A 27,124-nucleotide genomic window follows, 5' to 3' on the forward strand; every position below is an offset into this window, starting at 1 on the left:
TTTTTATTTTGATTTTTGTTTTTTTAGAGCACGAATATTATTTTCAATGACTTATTTTTCAGTTCTTTAGACGTAATTCGCGCGTCACGTCTCTCAATAATTTTAAGATTTACAATTAAGTACATCTTTATACAATTCGTGAAATTTAGAAGATTAGAAAAAACTACATAGGGAATATATAATTTTACGTTATTACTATATATATATTTTTTTAATTCACTAACTACTTCTAAATAATGTACATTTATATCAGTCGCACAACATTTCGTCATTCAAGAATCAATGGAAGCTTGAACTTTTTTTTTAACTTCAATTTTACTTGGTCTTCTTATTTACTTTTTTAAAAAAACTAAATTATATAATTTGAAAGTTTTTTTATTTATTTAACTATTTTTTTCGATTTTGAAATAAATATGTAAGAGAAAAATGGAAAAATTTTCGAATATATTTAATTAATATGTATTAATGTATATAAATTTTAATAAACTGAAAACTTTTTTCATTTCTCTTTCTCTCTCTCTCTCTCTATATGATTTATACATTTTTCATAAGCAAAAGCTTACATGACTCTTGTGTTACGAAGGTACTTAGAATTTATTTTTTTATATTAAGAGGGCTTAAAGGCATTATCAGTATTTTTTTGCCTTAAGTCCTCTTGAGGGTACATAGATTTGAAGGATGAAAGCTACAAACTTTTCGTTGAGATAGAAAGCAGACTTTTTTTTTTTTTTTTTTGAACAAACACATATATATAGTCGAGTCGACGACAACGAAAATTTTTTTCCCCATCCACATTAAAGTATTATTCTTTCATTTAAAAATAAAATTAATTTTTTTCCGTACAAGAAAAAGAAATAAAACATTTATGTGCAAATTTTTAAATAGATTTTTAATTAGATTTTCTAATGAATATTTTTCTCAAAAAAAAAAAAAAAACTAAATTTGTTTCAGAAAGGACATGAAGGAAAATTTGATGGGAAAAAAAAACTTGACAAATTTTCGTGTGGACAGATTGCATCGTCGAAGGCAACTATTTTCCTGACCTTGATGAAAAAAAAATGGTGAAATATTTTCTTTTGAGAAAATGACGCTTAAAGAAGAAAAGTGTGTGTGAGTGTGTATGCTCCGAGCAATGGAAAGAAGAAAAAAAAAAAAAACCAGCCAAGGTTCGTATTTATTTTTCTCTCTTCTTTTGTTCCAACTTTACAGTTATTGTTTAACTCCATTTATCGTGCCAATGTCATGCTGTAGTTTTCATTTAAAATTAAACTCACACATGCGGGTTTAATGTAAATTCTCCTAGACCCTCTTGTCTTCAACCATAATTTAATTTTCCCAAGACCTAAGAGGAAATATACATATTCATGCGATGAGAGATGACAAAATTTCTTTCTCTTTTTTTTCTCATTCTCCATTCACAAAACGTCATTAAAATTTAGAAAAATATAATTTTTTTTTTTTTGAAAAAAATTTAACAATAAATATATATATGTACTATAATTTTTACATTATTTTAATATAATATTAAAATTATATATTAATCATTTTATGATTTATTAAAATAAATTTGATATTTCTTGTCAAATTTATTTAATTATATAAATTTGGGAAAAAATTAAATTATTCGAAATTAAATTTCGAATTTGATATTTCACAAAAATTTTATCATTTTAAATTTTTATTACACGAATATATATATTTATTACAGAATGTAATGTGAAAAAATGAAAAAGAAATTTTGAAATTGTTATAAATTGAAAATTAAATAATTATATATGGTTAGAGATTTGTAGATATTTTAATTTTTGCAAAGAAATTCTGGATAGCATTCTAACGAGTGCCATTCGTGTCAGTTACCTACTTTTTTTTTTTGATGAAAAGAAATAATTATCCCTCCCCAGGAAGATGATGACTTTTAAAAAGAACTAAAAAAATTCGTTGAGTTACTATATTTGTGTAAAAAAAATGCTAATTAGAATCAGAAAATTTACAGATTTTCCTTTTTTTAGAAAAAAAAATTTTTTTTTAATAAAATGCCTTTTTAACAATTTTTAATCAGTGGTAAATAAAAATATGATTTTGACTTAATTTTAATGAAGAAAGAAGGAAAAAAAACACGTTGATATATTTTTTTTTAACTACTACACTAAACCTAATTTTGAGTTTTACATATAATGGCGAGTGCCCATTCTTCGTCCAACGCTCCTTCTGTGCCTGCACAGTAGCTTCTTGAAAGCGCTTCTAAATTCCGGTGAGAATATTGTGTAGATCACCGGATTCAGAGTAGAATTGAAATACCTGCAAATTCCCGTGGAAATAATGCAACTGTTTGAATTTATACCGTTGGTGATTCTGTAATTTATTGATCGACACTAATTTGAGTATTTCAATTAAACGGGAATATTCATTTTGTCGTCAAGTTATATCAAATTCCTGTTTAATATGTCGAAAATTAATATTCAACGCTAAATTTTGCCTAAAGTATTCAGAAAAAAATTCAATTCAATTTCTAAATAGAAAAAATTTTCTTCTGTTAAATACAGTTTGAGATTATAAAAAAATATTTTCTCTAAACAAAATTTTCATTGTTTCGTTAAGTTAAGAAAAAAAAAACATGAGAAATATTCTTTTAGTAAATAGTAGAGATTTTTTAATTTAGATGTCCCAGTTAAACAGGTTTTACTTGTATTTAAATAATTGAACCAAAAATCGGGAAAACAGAAATTAAAACAGTAAATAAATAAAATTAAAAAAGAATAATAAAATTAAATTAGGAAAAAGAAATAAAAGAAAATGAGTTGGAAAACTTACCCGAGCCATTGAAAAAAGGCTATTAGGTGGTCACTGATGTTACATGTCTTACACATTGGAAGTAAAATGGCTAAGACAAAAAATGGTAGCCAACAAACGACGAAAGCTCCGGTGATGATTGCTAGTGTTTTCGCTGCTTTTCTTTCGCGTTTCGATTCGGCGGCTATTTTTTTCCTACGAATTGTAACTGGTCGTGGTGATGCATCCGTCGGTGGATCTGGTTCCAAACCATTGTGATACGAAGTTTTTTCCGGTGACGTATTAGCTGAGCTTGCGGTCGTCAATACCGTGTTATTCGTCGTAGTGGTCGTTTCTGCAAGCAATGAGAAAAAGGAAAAATAAATTTTATCTCTCTCTCTTTTTTTTAACTCCAAAAAACTTGATAAAATATATTGGAAATAATTCTTAAAATAGTGGTTGAAAAATTTTTTTTTTTCCTAAATATATATTTTTAAAAAAATTCTGATTCTAATTGGCATATTCATTTTTAATTATAAGACAAAATGATTATTTCTCAAATTAATTCATTCCCTAGAGTGAAAAATAGTTCTTTTACTCCCTAGCGTTGAAAAGGATTATTTTTTACTCCTTAAAGAATACTTATTATTTTTATTATTATTATTATTATATATACAAAACTGATTTGCTTTTCTTGATAAAAAAAATTATATTTTTAATGAATTTTGCAAAACAATGACAATTGGCTTTTTGGGAGAAAAAGTTTAAAAATTTCAAGTCATTTAACTGTAATTTGTGGCTTTGAAAAGTGGCTCCCTTTTTTTTGTTTCACATGCAAAATTAGGTTGAATGGAACTGGACCCTTTTTGTTCTCGTCACGATTTAATTAATCTTGAAAGCATCTTAACTTTTTTCCTTTTTTTTTTGCCTACCCCTTTCCCTCTCTTCTTCAAGAGTACGATACTTTTGAAATTAAAGACTGGAAAATTTAACCTTTTTTTTTTTTTTGTTTAACGCGCCTTTTTTCTTTACAATCTACCGGAAATGACGAAGTGGCAACGTTTTCACTCTGTTAAGAAAGAAAAAGAAAAGTATATTACTATTCATTAAAAAAATAAAAAAAAAAAAATAAAGAGAAATTTTATTTTTATTTTGCAATTATTGACCTTTGAAAATTATGAAACATTAATTATTGACGCCTACACTTGAAATTCTTGGCAATATGATATTTCTGTTATTTATGAAAATCCAAACCACTGAGGGTCATTTTGACCTACTTCCTGTTTAGGATTAATAATTTAGTATAAATATATGTATATTATATATTTGTGTGTGTGTGTACTGAATTGAATTTCATTTGCGAAGAGCTTAATATGTACAGTACAATATGATCTTTGGTTTTGTGATCAAAAATTAATAACGATTTAACAAGAGTTGGATCATATATAAATTATCATGTTTGAAAAAAATGAGAAAATTTTTATTTTTACTACTCATATCGAAATTATAAAAATTTTAACCCTGTCTGACTGAAAATGTAGCTTTCTACTTATGCGTCTGACTTAAACTCACTTTAACTACTTACAGAATGCCTGACGGAAACTGATTTTTACTACTTAAAATTACAATTTAAACAGTTTAGACTTGAAACGATCATTTTACAAACGAAACTTAAATAAAAAATACATTTAAATAAAATAAATTAAATAATAAAAATAAATAAATTAAATAATAAAGTAAATAAATTAAAAAATAAATTTTTATATTTTTATAAATAAATTTTAAATATTTTTATTTTTATTAAAACAGAAATTTTTGTTATCAGTAGTTAAGATTAATTTTACTCAGTTATCTCATATAAATTCTTGTAATTTGTATAAATTAGTAAAATTCAGTAAATCTTTTGCTATTAGTAGTGAAAGAAAATTTTAGTCAGACTTTAAATTATTTTTTTATTATTATCAGTAATAAAAATAGTTATCAGCAGTGGAAATAAATTTTAATCAGACAAACTTTTCATAATTTTACCTATAATTTTTGTTACATAAAGTAATTGCTGTAATATGACAAAATGCTTAGCCATTGAGACGAATATTAATTAATAAATTGATTCAATTAATTATTGAATTCTTAAGATTAAATTGAAAACAACATATGAAGAGAGGGTTGAATCTCAGTGGACTTTGATAATAGCATTTCCCAAGAGTAAAATGCCACAGTTACGTTTACGCGTTGTACTTGCCAGTTATTGGATTAATAGGTTGCACTTTGAGTAGCTCTTACTCCCTATGCGCATGCATTGTATGTGTGTGTGCGTGTATGTGTGTGCAAATTGAATGTGCAATATTCTCAAGTTTATTAATCGCACTTCCTCTCACATTATAGGCACATGCTGTGCTCAACGTGACCGTTTTTCATCTACGTCGTGTTCAATTCTCATTTCTGAACGATAAAATAAACAGCATACTGCCTTCCCTCTAACACGCCTGCAGAAAAGTTTGTTATGCATATTAATTCCACCCAGATTCTTAACATATATATATATATATTGAATGAAAATTATTATTTTTAATTAAAATTTAATAATATTCATTATTATTATTAATTATTATTAATATAAATTATTAAAGATTAATAATAATTATTAATACTAAAAATTAGTAGAAATTTTCTTTGGCTTTTAGTAAAATATTACTATTTTAGTACACTGAAAAAAAAATTTATTTGATTCAAATACTCAATTACTTGAGTATTATTAAATAAATATTTATTTGAACCAAATAATTTTTATTTGAATTAAATAAATTCTATTTGAACCAATAATTTTTGTATTTGAAACAAATACCATTTATTTGACTCAAATAATAATTATTTGATACTAATAAATATTTATTTGATAATAGTCAAGTAATCGAGTATTTGAATCAAATAAATTTTTTTTTCAGTGTAACATTTATTTTTTCACTATAAAGCTTTGGTGAAAAATGACTATAAAATTAGTAGAAATTTTCACTAATTTTTTACTTTTTTTTAGAACATTTATATTTTTACTATATAAACACTGAGAAAAATGTTTAGTCAGAGCAACTAAAATATGGTTGGGCGAACAAATAAATTTTTTTGTTATTTAAGCAACCAAACTATTTGTTTGAGTCAACCAAAAAATTTGGTTGAGTGTTTTTTGTTGGCATAACAAAAAATGTTTGGTTAGCTCAACCAAATTTTTTTTTTAGGTCAACAAAAATGTTTGGTTGATCAAAGAAACAGTTTTTTTTTTGTAAAATTAAAAATTTTATTCTACCTTATTTCTTTTCTTTTTATTTTTTTTATTTTTTTTCATTATTTATTTATTATCAATTTAACATTTAATTTATATTTATGCAATTGAAATATGAGCTAAAAGCGAATCAAACTATTTGGTTATCGCAACCAAATTTTGGTTATGACAACAAACGATCATTTGGTTTTTTAGACTAAACTATTTTGTTGTGTTAAGCAAATTATTTTATTGTCGTAACCAAATTTTGGTTGGAATTTAAAAATGTTCAACCAAATAATTTTGTTGGCCTAACCAAATGTTTAACTCTGCGACTTTGTTTCAGCCAACCAAAATTTGGTTACACTAACCAAAATTGCCTAATCAAACAATTTTTGTTGCAAACACTAAATTTTTTTTCTCAGTGAAGTTTTAGTGAAAAATAAACTAAAAATTAGTAGAAATTTTTGCTAATTTTAATTAGTCAATGAATTTAATAAAGCTGATAAATTATTTTCTACTATATTTTGTTGTATATTTTTATAGTAAATATTTGTATATATATATATGTAAAGTATATTTTAGTTATATGATGTTAATTTGACTGTCTTACCGGATAATGTGGGCAATGGTCGACCGATAACAGCAACAACCGCAGCTGCAATTCCTCCGGAAGTTTGAGCTTGAGCCAACGCCCCTCCAACGGCATGTGTACCCCCTATCGGTCTGGGTGGATCACCCATTGACCTTGTTACACCTGTAACCCAACAAAAATAAAATGAAACTTAAAAAAAAAAAAATTAAATTACTTTAGGGATTTTTTTGCCAATCGAGAAAATTTACAAAAGAATGCAATTTGCGTCGTATCATTACATTAAATATTAATGCTTATTGTCAGGAGTTCCTCGTTTTCTGATATTGCTTTTCGTCTCGTGTACAAAATACATGCAATTCAATTTTTTTTTTTTTCATTCATTTTTCACGATACGAATTCTCTATTGGATATTGTTCGTTTTTATGAGCAGACATTTAATATTAATAATAACTGTATTTTGATATGTAAAGTGAATTTGCTTTTTCAATGAAAAAAACGGAATATTAGGGTGAAAAAGGAAACTTAATTTTCAAGTGGAAAATTAAATTACAAATAAAAAATCAAGATTAGATTTCACGAGAAATTGAATTCATTGCATGTTATGTAATTTTTCAATGAATTGGAAAAAAAAATTTATTTTAACCAAATAATCGTTTATTTGATTACTGTCAATTAATTTATTTGTATTAAATAATTATTATTTGATTAAATGGCAATTGTTTCAAATACAGAAAATTATTGATTTAAATAAAATTCATTTAATTACAAATAAAAATTATTTAGTCCAAGTAAATATGACAATAAAGTAAACCTATAATCGGTATTTTTTTTCAATGGATATAAAAATTATTTTCTCACCTTGAGCAGGTGGCTGTCCTGGTTTTCTACGAATGCGTTTTCGTGCTGTTTGAAATATTCTCCAGTAAAGCACGAGAATGACAAACAAGGGAAGATAAAATGATGATGCAGTTGCAAATATCTGAAATTTAAAATATACATCATCATAGAATATTTATTGCATTCAGATAAATTTTGTTCGCGAGAGTGACACAATTTATTATCTGATTCTGAATAATACGTATTATATTTTAATAAAAATATTTAATAAAAATATTTCATAAAAATATTTTTATAAAAATATTTTTATAAAAAATATTTTTTAAAATATTTTTATCAAAATATTTTACATTTATTAAAATAAGATGAATTCTCTGATATGAAGAATAGTTTTATTTTTGTGAAATTTTTTTTTCAAAAATTGGCAAACAATTTTGAAAATATATATATATACACACAGCTTTAGTACTTTATGTGCAACAAAATAAATTTTCTCATCTGGAAAATAACCGATAATTTATATTTTGCGAGCGTTTGCAATATATAATTTATTTATCGTCAATTCCTTAAAATCTATAAGGAAGGAAACTTAGCTGCGCGAGAAGTTGGAAAGGGCATCAAGAGAAAATTTATGATAGTCTATCTTTCACGATTATCTTGCCGTGTTTATGGCATCAGTATTAAATAGTAGGCGATTTCAGCTTACGGTTATAGGTGAATGCAGCTTGAAAATACGTTCATATTTTCAAAGTGGTATATTATATACATATATATATATATACGTTTAGCAGGTGCGCGTTCATCTGATTAATCGTGACTGATAACGAATGACGATGTGTTTGTAAAATTAACAATTCAAAAGGGTTACGTTAATCTGGAAGATACATTAACATATCAATATTGATGTGACAATATCTATCGCCCCTGGATTATATTTCATAATCCTCCGACCGATGAATTATCGCGTTTATAATATTACGATATATATCCTTATGGTTCTAAACTAATAACATTTAACGACGTTCTTTTGAGATAAAACGATAATTGAACAAAATAAATGGAAATTTAATTTACTACTGATATTTAGGTACAGAATTAATAATTAATATAATTATTTTTACATCAAAAAAATTTTTTTTACTCAATTTATTAAAATAAAAGATTTTTTTTTTTATTATAATAATTGTAAATTAAATTGGATATGGGGCATTCTATGAGAAATTTTCATTGAAAATTTTTTTTTGTCCGAAACATTTTTTTTTTTGAAATCTATATGAAAAATAAGGAAATACGTATTTTTTTATTTTTTTATTTGATGAAAATGAAGGAAGTTCCCTTATGAAAATTCCTTATAAGCAAATAATGTTAAAGCTGAAATGTTTTCAGTATAATGTTTTTTGTATAATATTTTCGCGATTATATAGGTAATTTATTATAAGAAATTCATTATAAATTTTTTTTTCTCAAATAATTATAAAAATATAATGATATGATAACTATATATAGTTTTGTAATTTTGTATTTTACTGATAACTATATATAGTTATCAGTAAAATACTAACTATATATAACTATATATAGTTATCAGTAAAATACAAAATTAATTAATTTCTGTAATTAAATTTTTATAATTTTAATTTTATATAATATTTTAATTTTTGCACGTGAAAAATTTTATTTTCTATAATTACATTTTCATAATTATAAAATTGTAATGATTTCATTACAGAGTCTCTAATAATTATATTTTTATAATTATTTGAGAAAAAAAAATTTATAATGAATTTCTTATAATAAATTACCTATATAATCGCGAAAATATTATACAAAAAACATTATACTGAAAACATTTCAGCTTTAACATTATTTTCTTATAAGGAATTTTCATAAGGGTTATGATTTTTTGAAATTTAACGTCAACGAAGAAAGTGTGTTTTTGGAACATTTTTTAATCTATTGTACTAATAAATTAAAAATTATGCTATATATATGAAATATGTTCATTTTTTCTCAAATTTTTCATATATGTGCTCAAAAATAACGTACCTAGAACAGAAACAACAAAAAAAATGAAATTAAACTTATAAAGTGATTTTTCTCAAAAGAGACACTTTCTATTTTTAATTTTTTTTTTTTTGCATTACAATCTCTGATAATTGAAGAATTTTTTCCCCTATCTGCGAAAGTGGTATTTTTAGTTTTTAAATTACTATTTACAATTTTTAAGCTTGACGCAACGATTTTTAGTATGTTTTTATGAAAATAAAAAAAAACAAATGAATGTTAATGGAAAAAGGTTATATTTGTATAGAAAAAATACTTAAATTCTGTGAGCCGTACTAAAAAAAATTATAAATAGTAATTTATAAACTAAAAATACCACTTTCGCAGATAGGGGAAAAAATTCTTCAATCATCAGAGATTGTAATGCAAAAAAAAAATTAAAAATCGAAAGTGTCTCTTTTGAGAAAACTCACTTTATAAGTTTAATTTCAACTTTTTTGTTGCTTCTGTTTATAGGTACGTTATTTTTGAGCACATATTTGAAAAATTTGAGAAAAAATGAACAAATTTCATATATAGCATAATTTTTAATTTATTAGTACAATAGATTAAAAAATGCTCCAAAAACACACTTTCTTCGTTGACGTTAAATTTCAAAAAATCATAACTTCCTTCATTTTCATCAAAAAAAAAAAATACGTATTTCCTTATTTTTCATATAGATTTCGAAAAAAAATTGTTTCGGACAAAAAAAATTCCGATGAAAATTTCCCATAGAATGCCCCATATGTAAAATATATAGAAACGATAATTAGAGTCGATTGGCATTGTTACATTTTGTTTTTTTTTTTTGCGTAAATTATCCCTATACAAGAGTTGTAACGACATTGTGTGGTTTTTTGGAGGACGATAATAAAAAAAATATATTATATTTCTTTTTAACGATATTCCCATTATATTGACTAACTCGATCCCAGTAACGAAAAAGTAGATATAATATACATTTTGTATATATGTAGGTATTATGTATATATAACGAGATTTCGTTATATATATATATATATTCGCGTGTATATCTCTTTCTCTCGAAATATGTAATAGAAGTTATCATGTGTATTTTACAAAGCACACGTGGTTAAAATGGAGATTCGGAAATGAACGAAGCTTGCGCGAGACTATATTAATTTCTTTTACCTCGATTCAATCGTTTGGAAATATGGAAATATCGTTTACTCTGGCTGATATTTCAATTTGGTTTATGATTTTCAACAAAAGAATTTCATTTAACGATTTTATGATTGAATACCTGTTCAATGATTCCTTTTTCTTGCTTCACTGAATATTTCTTGTTTCTTCTTGGCTTTTTTTTTACATAATTTTCTTATTTATTTTTAAAAAAAAAAAAGACTTTTTTTTATTGTTTTTTGCAGACAATTTTTGATTTAATGTTAAAAAAAAAAATCTTAGCGATAAATATTTGACCCAAATACCAATTTGAGAGAAATAAAATTTTTATTTGAAACAAATAATTTCTAAATATTCTTGTGTATGCCTCCTGATTTACTATATATATATAGTAAAAGTTGTGATACGATCAAAGAGGGAGTGTCCTTTCATGTGCTCTAATGCACAAAATAATTTTCCTATCGCTTATTATGCGGCATTAATGCTCTTATGGGTAGTACGCTTGGTCCATTAAATTCCATGCATTAGTTTACGAATTCCTTTTCAAGAGAAAAGACGTGAAATGATTAAAATCTTGTTATCTCTCAAAATCCCTCTGATTTGTTTTCATTTACTTTATATTTAAAAAAAAACACCAGGAACAATTTTTATAATTATATTATAATTATAAATTATTATTGATCTTTTATATAATTATTATAATTTTTTTTTAATTCTTTGAATAATTATTATTTTTTGTAATTCTTTGAATTATTTTTTTTTTTCTAATTCTTTGAATAATTATAAAGATTTCATTTAAGAAAAAAAAAATTCAATGAAATATAAAATAAGAAAAATTATTTGATTTTGAAAGAATGACAAAAAAAATGTATTTTCATTTTTGTCATTTATTTATTTTTTTTCCAACCAAAATTAAATCCTTTTTAAAGATTACCTGGTATCCAATATCCTGACTGACAACACATGATTTGTCATCGATTACTCTAGTTTCCCAATGCGGGTCTTTCCATCCAAGTAATGGAGCAATGCAAACGAGAAATGCTACCAACCAGACAACTGCTATCATTACGCCAATTCTTCTACCCGTTCTATGATGAATGTAGTCTATATTCGTGATCGCCCAATATCTGAAAATTGATAATTAATTCTTCTATTAAATTTCACATCAAGATTAATTTATTCATCAAAATATAATAATTCTAGTTTCGCTGATATTGAAAAAAATTGTAATAATATTTTTTGGTTTTAATTAATCGATTTTTTTGGCTTCAAATAAATAGTTGAATCAAATATTTTTTATTTTGAATTAAATATACTTATTTTATTTGAAATAAATATTTTTTTATTTCAACCAAATAAACTTCTTGTTCTGACAAATGAAATTTTCAATTAGCTTGAGGTGTTAAACAGATGGTGACGATTTTAATGTGTTTTGAATAGATAAACTTCATTGGCAATCATGATTAACAGCTCCACTAAATCTGGTTACGCTCAATTTGAATAACTGACGAGGCACTGCCTCGATGCCACACAGCGCAGACTATCGCGAAATTTTCCACTACCATTGTTCCTGCTTGATATCCCAATTTTGTTGACGTAAATTTAATATTCTTTCTTTTTTTTTTTTTTTTGAAAACGAATAATTCCATTTTATGTATAAAATACAATTTGGAAAATTTTTGTGTTTTAATTATTTTTTTATGAAATAATTTTTTTATTATTAATAACATAAAAATAATAATAATAATAGAGTAATATATAATGTAATTTTATTTATGTTTCAGATCTGACGAAAATAATTCTATTATCTACATCAATGCAGGGAAACGAAATTATGTAAGTAAATAACTTGTAACTAATATAATTCTTTCTTATTATAATATATTTAAAATTATATTCAAAATTTCATATATTGAAATATTTGACATAAATTATTGTTCTACAATAATTTGACAATAATACAGAGTTAAATTTCTGTGAAATATTTTTAATTTCAAATTAAATTAATATGTTCTTTTAATTGACACATTTTTTTTTTATTTGCAATACTACTCGAAGCATGTAATCATTTTTTTTTATTGTTTATATTTCGGGATTGATGTGATACTGTTATTTTTTTTTTATTTTTTATTTTGCCTTAACGCTTCAATAAAACAGTGAATTGTTCGAGATTAGTAAGTCGATAAATCGATGCTAACACGTTTGCTGGGGTCATTCTGATTACATGGTTCAACTGAAAGTGTTTACAGGTCAATGTAAAGTATATAATGCCATCAAAAGTATATTTGTTTCATATATATATATGAAAATAAACTCGTTTAACGAATTTTAAATAAAAATTTACATATCGTAATAGAATAAATTATTTTATAGTCAATTGAAAGAAATAGTTATTGAGAAAAAGAAAACAATTCTTAAATTTTATATTTTATTACATGTGTGTAATATTCCATTATTTTACATAATTTTACAATACAATTTTCTATTTCTTCATTTTTTTTATTGTCAGTAAAGGAACAAAAAAGATATTTTGTAGTAACAAAACTGAACTAAAAATTTTTTTCGTAGTTTTTTGAAATAGTTTTTTTTTTGTTTAAGAAATAATTTTTGTAGTAAACGTTCATAACTCTCATTACACAGGCACACAAAAAATAAAAAGCTGTTTGGCCGAGACACTACACTAGTCTATTTCCATGTATTTTTTCACGCTGAATCCGAATCCGAAGTCAGAATTATCAGATTGGCTTTTATTTTTGAGATAAACTCAAAAAACTGCTCAGAAAGAAAAATAAAATCAAAAAGTTAAAAAATTTTTGAATGTCACTGCCATAGTGTAATTTCATGTATTTTTTGTCGCTGAATCCGAATCCAAAGTCAGAATTGTTAGATTCGCTCAAATTTTTGAGATAATTGCAAAAAAACGCAAGTAACAAAAAACTCAAAATACTCAAAATCAGTTTTTTGGAATTATCTTCAAAATTTGAGCCAATCTGTCAATTCTGACTTCGAATTCGGATTCAGCGTGAAAAAATACATAAAAATGCACTATCGTAGTGTTTCGGCAAAAAAAAATTTCTTTGAGCTAAAATCGACAAAAACTGATAAAAATTCTGAATTAGGGGCACAGATAATTTTTTTTGACGAAACACTACGATAGTGCATTTTCATGTATTTTTTCACGCTGAATCCGAATTCGAAGTCAGAATTGACAGATTGGCTCAAATTTTGAAGATAATTCCAAAAAACTGATTTTGAGTATTTTGAGTTTTTTGTTACTTGCGTTTTTTTGCAATTATCTCAAAAATTTGAGCGAATCTAACAATTCTGACTTTGGATTCGGATTCAGCGACAAAAAATACATGAAATTACACTATGGCAGTGACATTCAAAAATTTTTTAACTTTTTGATTTTATTTTTCTTTCTGAGCAGTTTTTTGAGTTTATCTCAAAAATAAAAGCCAATCTGATAATTCTGACTTCGGATTCGGATTCAGCGTGAAAAAATACATGGAAATAGACTAGTGTAGTGTCTCGGCCAAACCACATTTTACTTTTTGTGTGCCTGTGTTATAGACTGAAAAAAAAAATTGACTCACACCTAGAGAAATGATTTATTTGTCTCAAAGCCAAATAAATATTTATTTGATTTAAATAAATTTCTATTGTATTTAAATAAAAAAATTTATTTACGCCAAATAAATAGGCTAGTTGACTTTGAGACAAATATACGTTTATTTAACTCAAATATATTATATTTGGTTCAAAATAAAACATTTCTCTGGGTGCAAATAATAATTATTTGATACAAATAAATATTTATTTGATAATAATTTGATATTTGAATATAATATTTGAATCAAATAAATTTTTTTTCAATCAGTCGAATTACAATCTATAGTGTCTAGTTATATTTTGTTTTTTTTTAACGCAAAGTAAATTAGTTACAATATGAGAAAAAAAAGAAGTTGAGGTGACAATTGCTAGTCGAGAGACTATATGAGACAGTTGGGTAATAGATTGTCCTCGAGTATTTATTGCTCCTGACTTTAATAGTTTAATAGAATGAGAATGTTGAAAGGTCTCGGGGTAAACTTGGCAAATAAGGGAAAATAGAACTTCGTTTGTCCATTGGAGACGTGCACACGAGATGTTAGGTTATTCTTGCAACACACGAAACAATGAAACTGCTGACGTTCTCACTTTCTCTCTCTCTCTTTCTATATATATATATATATATCTTATACGAATTCACCACCTTCATATTACAAATTTTCCTACAGCAGCTTTTTTCCCAAATCACCCTGTTATCAACACTCGAGAAAACTTAATTCACTTGAATTTAATCTCAAACTTGAAGATATCTAGATTTTTTCATAAAACATTTTTTTTACACTAATAAAAAAAGTAGTTTTAAAATTATTTTTTGAGAAGATAATTTATTACTATTATTATTATTATTATTATTATTATTATTATTATTATTATTATTATTATTATTATTATTATTTGTATTACTATTTTTTTTATTATTTTTATTAGGGTCAGCCGGGGTAAATCCGAACGCTAATTATTTCAGCTTAATTAAAATTTTAAAAAATAAGTTAGATATGGGAATTTTTACCTCAGATCCTCTTCAAGAGATTCTAAGTATTATCCCATTTTTGTTTGTTAATTAGCAACAGCATAAACAAAGATAACGAGTATTGCAAAAAAAGATTGAAAATCAAAGATGACACTCTTTCAGTATTTTGTCTCGTATTTGAAGAAAAAGAAGCTAAAAATTCATTTTATTATTTATAATTGTTTGTTATGAATACTAGAACAGAAACTATTTTTCATTTTTGCCTTCTGTAAAATTTTATTAATAATATCAGACCGTTCGTATTTACCCCGGAAAATTGGAAAACCGGGGTAAATCCAAACGGTATTTTCAATAATTTTTTCTTATATCAGAGCCACACAAAATTGTTTTTATTTGATTACACTATTATTTTAACATTATAAAAGTACATAAAAAAAAAGTTTTTCTTTCTATATGTATCCTCATTAGTAATTAATAAGCAGAAACTTAATCTCTGTTCTATCGAAGGAGTGTTCCACTTTTTTTTTGCCAAATGGTTTGTTGAAAAAAGTTTTTCAGAATCTTAATAAAATTTGGTATTCTAGGGTTTTTGGGGTCGCTGATTACCAATTTGAAGTCAGTTTTTCAAAATTCAAAATGGCGGATGAGAATTAAAAAATTCATTGGATTCGCTCGAAAATTGTTACTCGGGGGGTTTCAGGGTCGCTGATTACGAATTTGAAGTTAGCAAATTTCATCATTTTTAAAAATAAGTTTTAGGAAAGTCCGCCATTTGGAATTTAAAAAATTTGACTTTTATTTTTGTATTTACATTCAATGACTCCAAAATACTTTCCGTACCAAATTTTGCAAAAATCCGTTATGATTTGATAAAGTTATTGAAGGTTTTAATTGTGTAATGCATTTTAATTTTTAACCTGTTTGATTTTTGTATTTATATATGATGCATTATTACATAATAGGTTTATTATCGTATTTTTTTTGAGTTTTTATATAAGTTTAACAATTGCAATACTTTAAATTTATTTTCCCTAAGATTTTTCTGAAATACAGTGCGGCGTTCGTATTTACCCCGGTATTTTAGGAAAGTTCCAAAGTATCGAGGTAAATACGAACACTAAGTTTCCTGCAATTGTAATTTATCAAAAAATTTTTGCTACCCCATAAAATTGTTCTATGGAAGTAAAGTAACAACTTCATGCACCAGAATACCGGAAGTATTGTCTTTTAAAAGAAAAAAACTTATATGTTATTGTTGAAACTTACTAAAAGCGTTTGGATTTACCCCGTGGCTGACCCTATTCTTATTTCTTTTTTATTTGTATTACTATTAAATTTTCTATTTTTATTATTATTTCTTTTTTATTATTAAATTAAAATACTTATGGATTAGTGTCAATATAAATGTTCTCATTAATTATTAATTAAATCGCGATCCTGTTAAGGGAATAATAAACGATGAATTTTGAATGTGACTCATGGCTTTATACTTGATTGTTCACGAAGATATACCTGATGAAGAAAATCTATATATATGTATATATAACTCCGTGTCTGACATGTGCCTACATGAACTACTTAGATCCAATGTAAACTCTCGTGACACCTTGAGAAATTATTCACAATGAAGATGAACGATCCTCGGAAAGTCAATTTCCAACTTACTAATATTTATACATTTTTTATATTCATCAAATTTACTTTTACATTCACATCATATATATATATATATATATATATACGTACATATGAAATAATATTTTATCTTTTATTATTATACATATGGAAATTTTTTTTTTCTCTTTTTTTTTGCGAGAGCATGAAAGTAATATTTTCACATTGTTATAACTTGAAAGAAAAACTAGTCGAGGTATCTCATTTCAAGCAATGCAAGTCAGTTTTTATAGAAAATCTTTTTCAAAAAAATTCTCTATTTTTAAAAAATTTCCTTTCTTTTATTAACGATTATTTTAAATAATAATAATAATGATAATAATAATAATAATAATAATAAATTTAAATAGAAGTTTAATTTGTTTTAACAAAAATTGTATACAAATATTCTCGACACTAATAATGAAGTATAATGAGAAGAATAAATGGATACAAATAATGAGAGAAAATGTTATTCACACGCAGTAAAAAAAAGAATTATAAATGCTGTTTTTATTTCATGAATTAAAATTCTTCTTTCTACGCGCGAATATTTGGATTATAATTCAGACTTAGAATTCCAAATGAATGCAGCTATTGTTGCCAAAAAAAAAAAATTTTTTTTTATAAAATCGTATATTTCTCATAATTGTACATTCTGTAATGCAAATATTCTGTGTTAAATTGTTTTTTTTTTGTCTTTTAAAAAAATATATTGCATACCGTGTGTTAAAGAGAATATATCCAACATTTTTTTTTATAAATAGAAATAAAATTACTCGAATAGGAAATAAAAATTAAAAATCAAAATTGTGTTATTTAAAGAAAATTCTTTTTTTATTGCTCGCACCGTTTTTCTTTTTTATGTATATATATAAAATTCATCTCCGTTTGAGTTTAGTTATATGCGACATACTGACACAAAAGGAAATCTTAGTTAAAAGTTTTCTCCACAAAGGAACTATATAAAATTTCCATTATTTTATGTAAATTTTTCCTTCACACTTTATATCTCATAACTTTCTTAGTTTGAAAAAAAAAGGGTTGAGAAATTTTTCTGTAACTTTTTTTTTTACACACAAGTAAAAATGAAATGCAATTTTTATTTGATCCTCTTTAACCAATTGAAAAAAAAATTGTACATTTATAAAAGTTTAACTTTCCAAAGTTCCAATGAAACGAATTTTAAAAAATCAGGAAAATGACGTCATACTTAAAAAAGCCGTGAATTTGCTTTTTTTCATAAACTATTTAATATTTCAATTTTTTGAAATTGACATTTATTTTATGCAATTATTTTTTATATTAAAAATTAAAATATATTTTATGACAAAAAAAAATTGGATTTTTAATAATTTTTTAAAGAATTTTAAATTGGACACTTTTTTTTGAAATAGAATTGTTTTTTGGTTGAATGTAGGTTAACAAGTAAAATAAAATTAGAGAATACAAGGCCTACCTAATAGACAAAAGGTAATAGGAAAAAAAGAAACTTATTTTCGAAGGATTTTCAGGATTAGGTTTACCAATTATCTTTCTTATATGGATTACGTGTGGTTTAGGGATATGTTTTCCAAAAGACAGAAAATAGACGTTTCAGAAAATAATTATTTTATTTCTTTTTTTCTTTTAGTTTTTTTTTTCAAAATAAATTATAAAATATTAAATTATTGTTATAAAATTATTAGTAAAAATTCCGGTTGTTTAAATAATTTTCTATCTATAATTAGATAAAAAAAAAAAAATTTTGAATTTAAGAAAAGAACATTAGGAAAACTTAATTAAATTCCTTCAATTTAAAAAGATCGTAATATTTGTAATATATTCGCAATATCAATTTTCAGGTTATTCTAAGTTATCTTATATTATACAAGGTATAATAAAAACCTTAACGACTCCTTATTAAAGACTTTAAACAAGCATTATCAGCCGTTAACACTTTTACAAAACTAATTAACTAGATGTGCAGTTTCACGCAAATAAAATAAGACACGGGCAAAAAAAAAAAAAAAGAGAAAAAGGAAAGTTAAAAGAGATATATAAGTTCAAAGCGTTTTTCGTTCTTTACCGATAAAAAGAAAAGTAAAAGCTTCCTCCATGTAAAAAAAAATTCTTTAAATATCTAATTAATTTGATATATAACCTACTTTGAGTTTATCTTTAATCATGCGAGTTATTTAAAGTTTTAAATATATATACATAGAATATAAATTAAAATAAAATATATATATTTCATCAAACTCAAAACTTTAATCACTTGATCATTTATACAACAAAAGTTTTAATTAATTAGTTTCTCAAAAGTTAGAAATCTAATTAGACGCTTTTTCATATATTCCTTTGGATTTCTACATTTTTATCTCTCTCTCTCTCCTTTTTTTTCTATATTATATATTATGTGTAGATAATTATTTTATTTCTATTTAGTTTGAAATAAAACTTTGATTTTTTTTTCAAATTTTAATTAACTCAAATATAACTTAAAAAAAGAATTTACAAATAAAATAAAAAATTGTACAAAATTCATATTAAAAAATTAACCGATTTTTTTTTATTTTACAAAAATTCAAATTATTACTATACAAATATTTTTTTTTTGGGAAAATAATGACTTGGAAAAAAAAATAGAAAATTTAAGGTAAAAAATATCTTTAAAATTTCGTACGGAAATTGCTCTCTCGAGAGTTAATTTGTTAAACACAAACATATATAGAGCCTAGACTTTCTTTCTTTCTTCTTTTTTTTTCTCGGAATGAAAACCCAAAAGTTTAATGCTGAAATTCATCAGTTTTGATACTTGGCATTTTTTAATGTTGGCCTTAATGTGTTAGTATAAGCGCAAAAGTGCTGAATGCTTTCATTTCGAGTGGTTTTCAGCATCACTGAAAAACCTTTTCTTGAGTGCAATTGAGGTGAAAGACAACGATCACTGGGTTAAAGTTCACAAAGATCTGCTTAAAAACTCATTGAAAAAGCTTCCCTTTCATATTTTATTATATAGTTTTTTCCTCTCTTAAATTGCACATAAAAAGCGTTCCAATTTTTTTTTTTTCGCCACATTAAAAAGCGCCCGCATTATAAACCATTTTATTTAGAAACTGAAAGTATAATATATTAAAAAAATATAGCGAACCATTGAAAAATTTTATTAATATTTTTAATACTATTATTATTATTATTATTTTTTATTTCCAATACTATTTTTATTATTATTATTATAGTAAACTTAAATAAATATTTTTCTACCGTGAGATATTTTTTTTATTAATTCAAAGGTTATACGATACATTTTTTTTTTACACCAAAAAGAAGCTTTTGGATTTAGAAATTGGAAAGTGAAGTAGAAAAGGTATTAGCTTGGAAGAAAATCGAGATACAATATTGGTCTTGAAAATGGACTATATATATATACACCATGGATAAGTTTAAGGTTGAAAACCAAAAAAAGAAAAAAAAAAAAAAAAAAAAAAAAGAAGATGAAGCAATTTGATGGTCTCGTTTATTCTAAAAGCTTTTGCACTAACGTTGAAGACACTTCTTCCAAGCTATGTGAAATTGACGAGCAAGCTTTCGCACTTATACGGTCGTTGGCGATATGCATTAAAACCCTATTTACAATAATGTAAGTAACGCCCCCCCCCTACCCCCCTTTGCTATTTACGAAAAACTAATGTACACTTTTTTTTTATAGTCTCTTTCTAAAACTTCTCAAGGGATTCAACGATTTTATCCCACATAACAACCCTTATTTATTATCATACTTTATTATTGTGACTTTTCACAAGAATCCGCAATTTGATATATTTTTTATTTCATTATATTATTAATAATATAATAAATATGATTCAAAAAAGGGAATTTTTTCTTTGGTGAAAATTTTTTTTAAAATAATAATAAAAATAAAATAATAATAATGTAATAGTAATATAATAATAATAATAATAATAATAATAATAATAAAAATGAAATTTATCGTTGCCAATATACATATAATAAAACTTTAATTAGGTAATTATTATATATATATATATATATATATATGTTTAGTTTTAGAAAAAAAAGTTATATTAAAGAGAAACGTTTAATTTTCTTTTTTTTTATATAAAGAGAAAACAACGTATATGGTGAAATTCCAAGTGTAAGGATAAGAAAGAAAGTTTAGCAATTCATTTCTCGTTCCTGAGGTCTTTAGAAACAAAGACGTTTCGAGTTGAAAGATTGGAGCGAAATGAACATTCTTCTCGAGTAGTTTTCAATTAAATGAAATTCAAGTTGAATTTCTTCCAATCCACGTCGCTGTCTCTTAAAGTTTAAGGAAAAAAGTAAAGAAAAAAAAAACAGATTTTTCTACACACTCATTCTTTATTTCTCACATTTTTATTCTCTCTCAATTTATATTATAGTGTCAATTTAAAATTTTTTAATTCACAATATCGATCGTAAAGTTAAATAATTATATATTTTTTTTAAAATTAAAAATAAATTAAGTTATTAATAATAGTTAATAAATTAAATTAAACTTTGATTTAAGAAAAAATTATTTAAAAATTTAAAATAAAATTTATTTATTAAAATTATTTAAAATAAAATTTATTTATTAAAATTAATTAAAATAAAATCCACTTATTAAAGTTATTTAAAAATAAAAAAGAAAGAAACGAAATTTTCAATTAAAAAGATTAAAAAAATAATAAAAAAAATTTATTTTGCATATGAACATTGTGTGATTTAAAAAAAGTTTATTGTGATACATAAGAATATTAATATTCTACTCTCGAGGGGGCAAATAATACAATATTCCAACGGATTACAGAGGGAGTAGATTATGGAGAAGGAATTTTGATAATTAAGTCAACGTGTTATAGCGGACAACCGCGACAATTCGTATCCGGCATTATAGAGACTCTCATCATAATTCTAAAGATCGCACGGATTTAATTTCCTATTGTAACAACCTAAATTCTCCTCCCCCCCCCTTCGCCTTCCCCTCTCGCCTCTTTTAAATTGAATCTCTTATTATTATATGAAGCGCGAGAAAGGTAGTCTTCTTGCTTTCGGAAAATTGGTATTTATTAAAATTACGCTTTTACCGCCAAGTATGAAATTTACTAAACTCGTCTATTGTTCCTCCATTCTATCCTTCGGATTAGCACGTCATTTGAAACAAGGAAAAGTTTCTTTTTCACTTTACGTCGGAAATTATTCTTGTCTTAAGAGTTTTTACATTGTACTTTTTTCTTCTTCATTTATTATCATACATTATTTTTTTTCTTTTTCATTTATTTTCCAGATTCATTTATTTCCATTTTATTTATTTGTTATTTTTCTATTTTATTTGTTTATTATTTTTCTATTTTTTTGTTTAATATTTATCTATTTCTTTGTTTAATATTTTTCTATTTTATTTATTATTTTTCTATTTTATTTGTTTATTATTTTTCTATTTTTTTGTTTAATATTTTTCTATTTTATTTATTTGTTATTTTTCTATTTTTTATTTGTTTATTATTTTTCTATTTTATTTATTATTTTTCTATTTTTTTGTTTAATATTTTTCTATTTTATTTATTTGTTATTTTTATATTTTTTATTTGTTTATTATTTTTCTAGTTTATTTGTTTATTATTTTCTATTTTATTTATTTAATATTTTCAGTATTATTATTTATAATTGTTATCGAAAATTGCCTATCGAATTGTAACTATTTTATAGTCGGAAAAAATATTCCCATCAGGGATTGAACCCTGAATTTCCCGTCTCAAATCGAGAGCAATAACCACTAAGCCACAAAACCTACTGAATGTCTTTGAAAGTTCTTTCAATTTTTAGCGTAGCATTAGGAAACGTTATTAAAACTATTATTTTTAGAAACAATCATTATTTGTTTTTTAAGCCTTATACACTGAAAAAAATTTATTTCATTTAAATAATCGGTTACTTGACTATTATCAAATAAATATTTATTTGTATGAAATAATTATTTATTTTTAATAAATAATTATTTGTATGAAATAATTATTTATTTTTAATAAATAATTATTTGTATGAAATAATTATTTATTTTTAATAAATAATTATTATTTGAGTCAATTAAATTGTATTCGTTTTAAATACAGAAATTGTTGCTTTACACTTTATTAAATTCAAATAAAAATTATTTGATTCAAGTAAATATTTATTTGATAATAGTCAAGTAACCAATTATTTGCATTAAATTTTTTTTCAGTGTACAATTTAATCTACAATTTGTATGTAATAATTAAAATAATTAAAAGCGTAGAAAAATTATTAAATTAAATTCTGAAATTAGATTGCATGATAAAAAAAAATTGAATACACTTATAAAGAAAAAAAAAAAGATTTTAAAGTGATTGGAGTGGCAGACTATGCACCTTGGCATGTCTTGCGTTTTGATTTGTTCGATCGTCGATATATATACAAGGGAGTTCATAAATTGGCCAATATCTCAGACCGTCACGTGAGCAAGTCTCGTTGAGGAAAGTTTCATGTTCCTTCAGGTTATTTCATGTACCGAGTTAGTCTTTGGCTTTTTTTTTTTTTCTTTTTTTTGCTCCTCCTACCGCGCGCGCGCGTTACTTTCATGAAATATCATCCGCGAAATATGTTACACGTTGGTAGAAAGTAAAAAAAAAAATTTTTTTTTTTGACGTCCATAGAACGACAAGATCTATATACGAGAAAGTTAAGATGGACAGTTGGATTTATTTTCTAACGTAGAGGCGAGATGAAAAAAAAAAAAAATTTTTTTCCGTTAGCCTTATATATATAACCCTCGGGGATTAGTCGAAGACTTTAATATCATTTTCAGAAAACGAAAAAGAGATTGAGTAGTGCAATTTTTCATTTCAACGAATTCACAACTATAAACAACAAAAAATGGATTCAGAATATTTTATATTATTATTATTATTCTTTTTTTAAATATTTTTAAAGGTTTATAGATAATTAAAAATTTTTGACCGATAAGTCAATAAAAATAGATATTAAAAAATTGGAAAAAAAAGCAGACATTTATTTCGGTATTTCTTTTATAATGGTTGGATATTGTTTTAATAACTTGATCGATAAATAATAATTGAAGTGGTCACGAAATGAAAATATTTTCAAAATATTATTAAAGTTTTAAAATTGTTACGTGCAGTAGAATCTTAAACTCTACTTTGAAGTTATGAGTTCGCTAAAATGTTATGAGATAGCTTGTATATATATTGTGTTCAAGATTAAAAACCATTTTTTTTTTTTTTTGAAATTATGAGAATTCTTTTTTTTTTAATTTTTTAAGACAAAGTACACACTTTTTTAATCAAAATCGTTAGTAAAAGATTTTTATTATTTAATTGACGAATAATGTTTACCATTTAATTTAATGGTAACAAAATTATTTAAATAATATGTTTAAATTATTAATGTAAAAAAAAAATTTAATTCTTTTTTTTTGAATTTATATTTAAAAATTTTCAAATTTAAAAATTATAATTATTATTAATGTTTGGAAACAATTTTCGAATTTTATTACCTTTATATACCTGCGTTTTGAGCTGTATATTTACATTGAAGTACAAAGGTTGCGAAAGATCATAACATTGTTTTGATGAGAAAAATCCCAAATATAATTAAATCAGTTGCAATTTGTGTATTGACCTGTTTAGTGATCAATATGAATGTCAATTTTGTAATTTTAAAAGCATATTTAACGCTTTTGATTTGATATTTTTATATTTGAATAAAGAATTTTCCTTCGGGAGTTATTTTAATAAATTTTTTTTGTTTGTTTCAGAAGTATTCGAAAAATCGCCATCGCTTTCTAAATCTTTAGTTTTTTTTTAATTCAAAAATATTTCGGGAGTGTTCGAAAATTTCTTAAAATCGCGATCGTTTATAATCTTGAAAAGTATTTTATTTTTTGTAATTTAAAAAGTTTTTCGGGAGTGTTCGAAAATTTTTAAACCGCGTGTGTTTCCTGCTTCAAATAGTATTTATTTCTTCGGTCTTACTGCAGTTTAAGGTAAGCGACAAATATTATTTTAATAAATAATTTCATTTTTCTACCAAAAAAAAAAATTAGAAATTTTTTCCGAAACAAATTTTGTAGAAAATTTCTTTTCTAGTATTAAAAGTAGATTTGATGAGTAAGAATTTTTTTTTTAAATAAATGAAAGAAATATTCGTAATTATTAAAAAATTTACGAATGTTTGAGATTATTAGTTTAAACAAAAATACGATTAAATTTCTTTTTTTCGTGCCTGGCAAAAATTTTTTTTATAAAAATTAAAAAAAAAGGAAATTGCCTTTTATTTTATTTTAATGCATAAATATACATTTGCAACGACTTTCTCGAGGTATTGTATATATATATGTATGCACTGTGTAGGAGATTATTACAACCCTGGGGGCATTGCGCACAATGTTGTGTGTATATTCAACAGATATACCTGATTTCACGGAGACTGTAACACCCTATGTCGCCACCAAACATAAACCTCATATACACACACATATACACAAATACTGTGAGAACTCAGGAGAACAACATTAATCTGTTTCTCCACTCTCAGAGAGAGAGTCAGTTGTCCTCTGATAATTTCCACTTATGATTCATGCATTTTCACACATTTATATACATATATATTATATATATATACATAAAGTAAAAACTAATTTAAAATAGCTACACACCTCTGATTAAAAATTTTATTAGAGCTAAATAAATTATATAAAATGTGAAATTACCCCTAATAACACAAGATATCTTGGGATATATTGATAATATCCCGCAGATATCCTAGGGATGTCCTATGGATTTCAAAAGGATCTCTTAAGGATATCCAAAAAATCGTCGGTTTGGATATCCCATGGATATCTGAGGATATCCACAGGATATCTTCTGGATATCTCTATAGACTTTCATAAATGTCCTCCAGATATCCCATAGATATCGTCAGGATATCCCACAGATATCATCAGGATATCCCATAGATATCGTCAGGATATTCCACAGATATTTTCAGGATATTCTCAGTATATCTTCTGGATGTCAAGAAGTTATTCTCAGGATACTGTTTTTAAAGTCATTATGAGACTAATACGAGTGAGAATATTCTGTGAATTAAATTTTATATAAATAAAATAAAATGCAACTTGTTTTTCGAGAAAGTTGTTTAATTTGAAAAATTATTAACTAATTTTTTTCTCATTCGTGATTCATTCCTTTATTCATATGCTTAATATTGTCAGAAAATAAATTGGCTTTAAACAATATAAATTCTTCCCCGCAAATAACGAATAACTATTAATATTAATTATACATTAAGTGCATGAGTTTATTTAAAAACTTTGAAAAATGCATTTTAAATCTTCATTTAAAATAAATTAGAAGCTCATAAGATTTTTGTTTTTATTATATTATTATTCATTATATTAGCTTAACAATTTTAACCTTTAAAAATATATGTTGAGATATTAAATATCCCGTGAATATCCTAAGAATATCCCACGGACATTCTGAGAATATCCCATGGATATCCTGCGATATAATATCCAATAGATATTTTGTGGATGTCTTAGGGATATCCTATGGATATCCTGTTGATGTCCCACAGATCGACGGTTTGGATATCCTAGGGATATCCCAAGATATCCTAGGGATATCCCAAGATATCCTAGGGATATCCCAAGATATCCTGGGGACCATTCTAGGATATCGACGATTGATATGGATATCCTAGGGATATCCTTTTGTTATGAGGGACGAGAGTTGAATTTTCAATTTCCATATTGGAACGTCTTTTGCATATTGTTTAGAAACACAAAATTTCTTAGAATTTTTTTTCTTTTCTTTTTTTACTTTTTTTCGGTTTATTAGCAGTAAAGAAAAAATAAACCAAATAACAGTATATAAACTTTTCAAATTATTCAATATTTAGTGCTGAAAGTGTTTTTTTAATCAGACGGAAATTTTTAGATTTTTAATTTTCCTATAGAAGTAAAAAAAAATTATTTTAAAAAATATCAGAACATTAAAGGCGTTTTTTGGAAAAAATTTCTATTAGTAATAAAAACGATTTTTATTACTTTATAGTTTAATAGTAAAAATATGTTCCAGTCAGACAGATTTTTTATTTGAAAACGATATTTTCTTGTAAAAAATATTTTCCCTCAAAAATAATAATAAAAAAAAAAATAATTACGTATCTTAATTGAGAAAAAACATATTTTTTCACA

The 27,124-nt window shown here is 24.4% G+C and overlaps 1 protein-coding gene across 4 annotated transcripts in view; it reads right to left on the reverse strand.

Moving 5' to 3' along the window:
* Positions 1 to 27,124, reverse strand: part of LOC127283034 (5-hydroxytryptamine receptor-like) — a 175,761-nt gene continuing 148,637 nt past the window's right edge. For all 4 annotated transcript variants that reach the window (XM_051307685.1, XM_051307687.1, XM_051307684.1 and 1 more), the window contains exons 5-9: positions 11,581 to 11,773; positions 7,479 to 7,599; positions 6,639 to 6,782; positions 2,812 to 3,124; positions 1 to 2,298 (exon numbers count right to left, since the gene is read on the reverse strand). In XM_051307685.1, the coding sequence (XP_051163642.1) occupies positions 2,166 to 2,298; positions 2,812 to 3,124; positions 6,639 to 6,782; positions 7,479 to 7,599; positions 11,581 to 11,773 (904 nt within the window). In that variant the 3' untranslated portion in view covers positions 1 to 2,165. The remainder of the gene's footprint in view (positions 2,299 to 2,811; positions 3,125 to 6,638; positions 6,783 to 7,478; positions 7,600 to 11,580; positions 11,774 to 27,124) is intronic.

This window comes from Leptopilina boulardi, unplaced genomic scaffold (assembly GCF_019393585.1).
Source record: "Leptopilina boulardi isolate dan_hultmark-lab unplaced genomic scaffold, ZJU_Lbou_2.1 LbouV2_305, whole genome shotgun sequence".
In the NCBI taxonomy this organism is placed as follows: Eukaryota; Metazoa; Arthropoda; class Insecta; order Hymenoptera; family Figitidae; genus Leptopilina; species Leptopilina boulardi.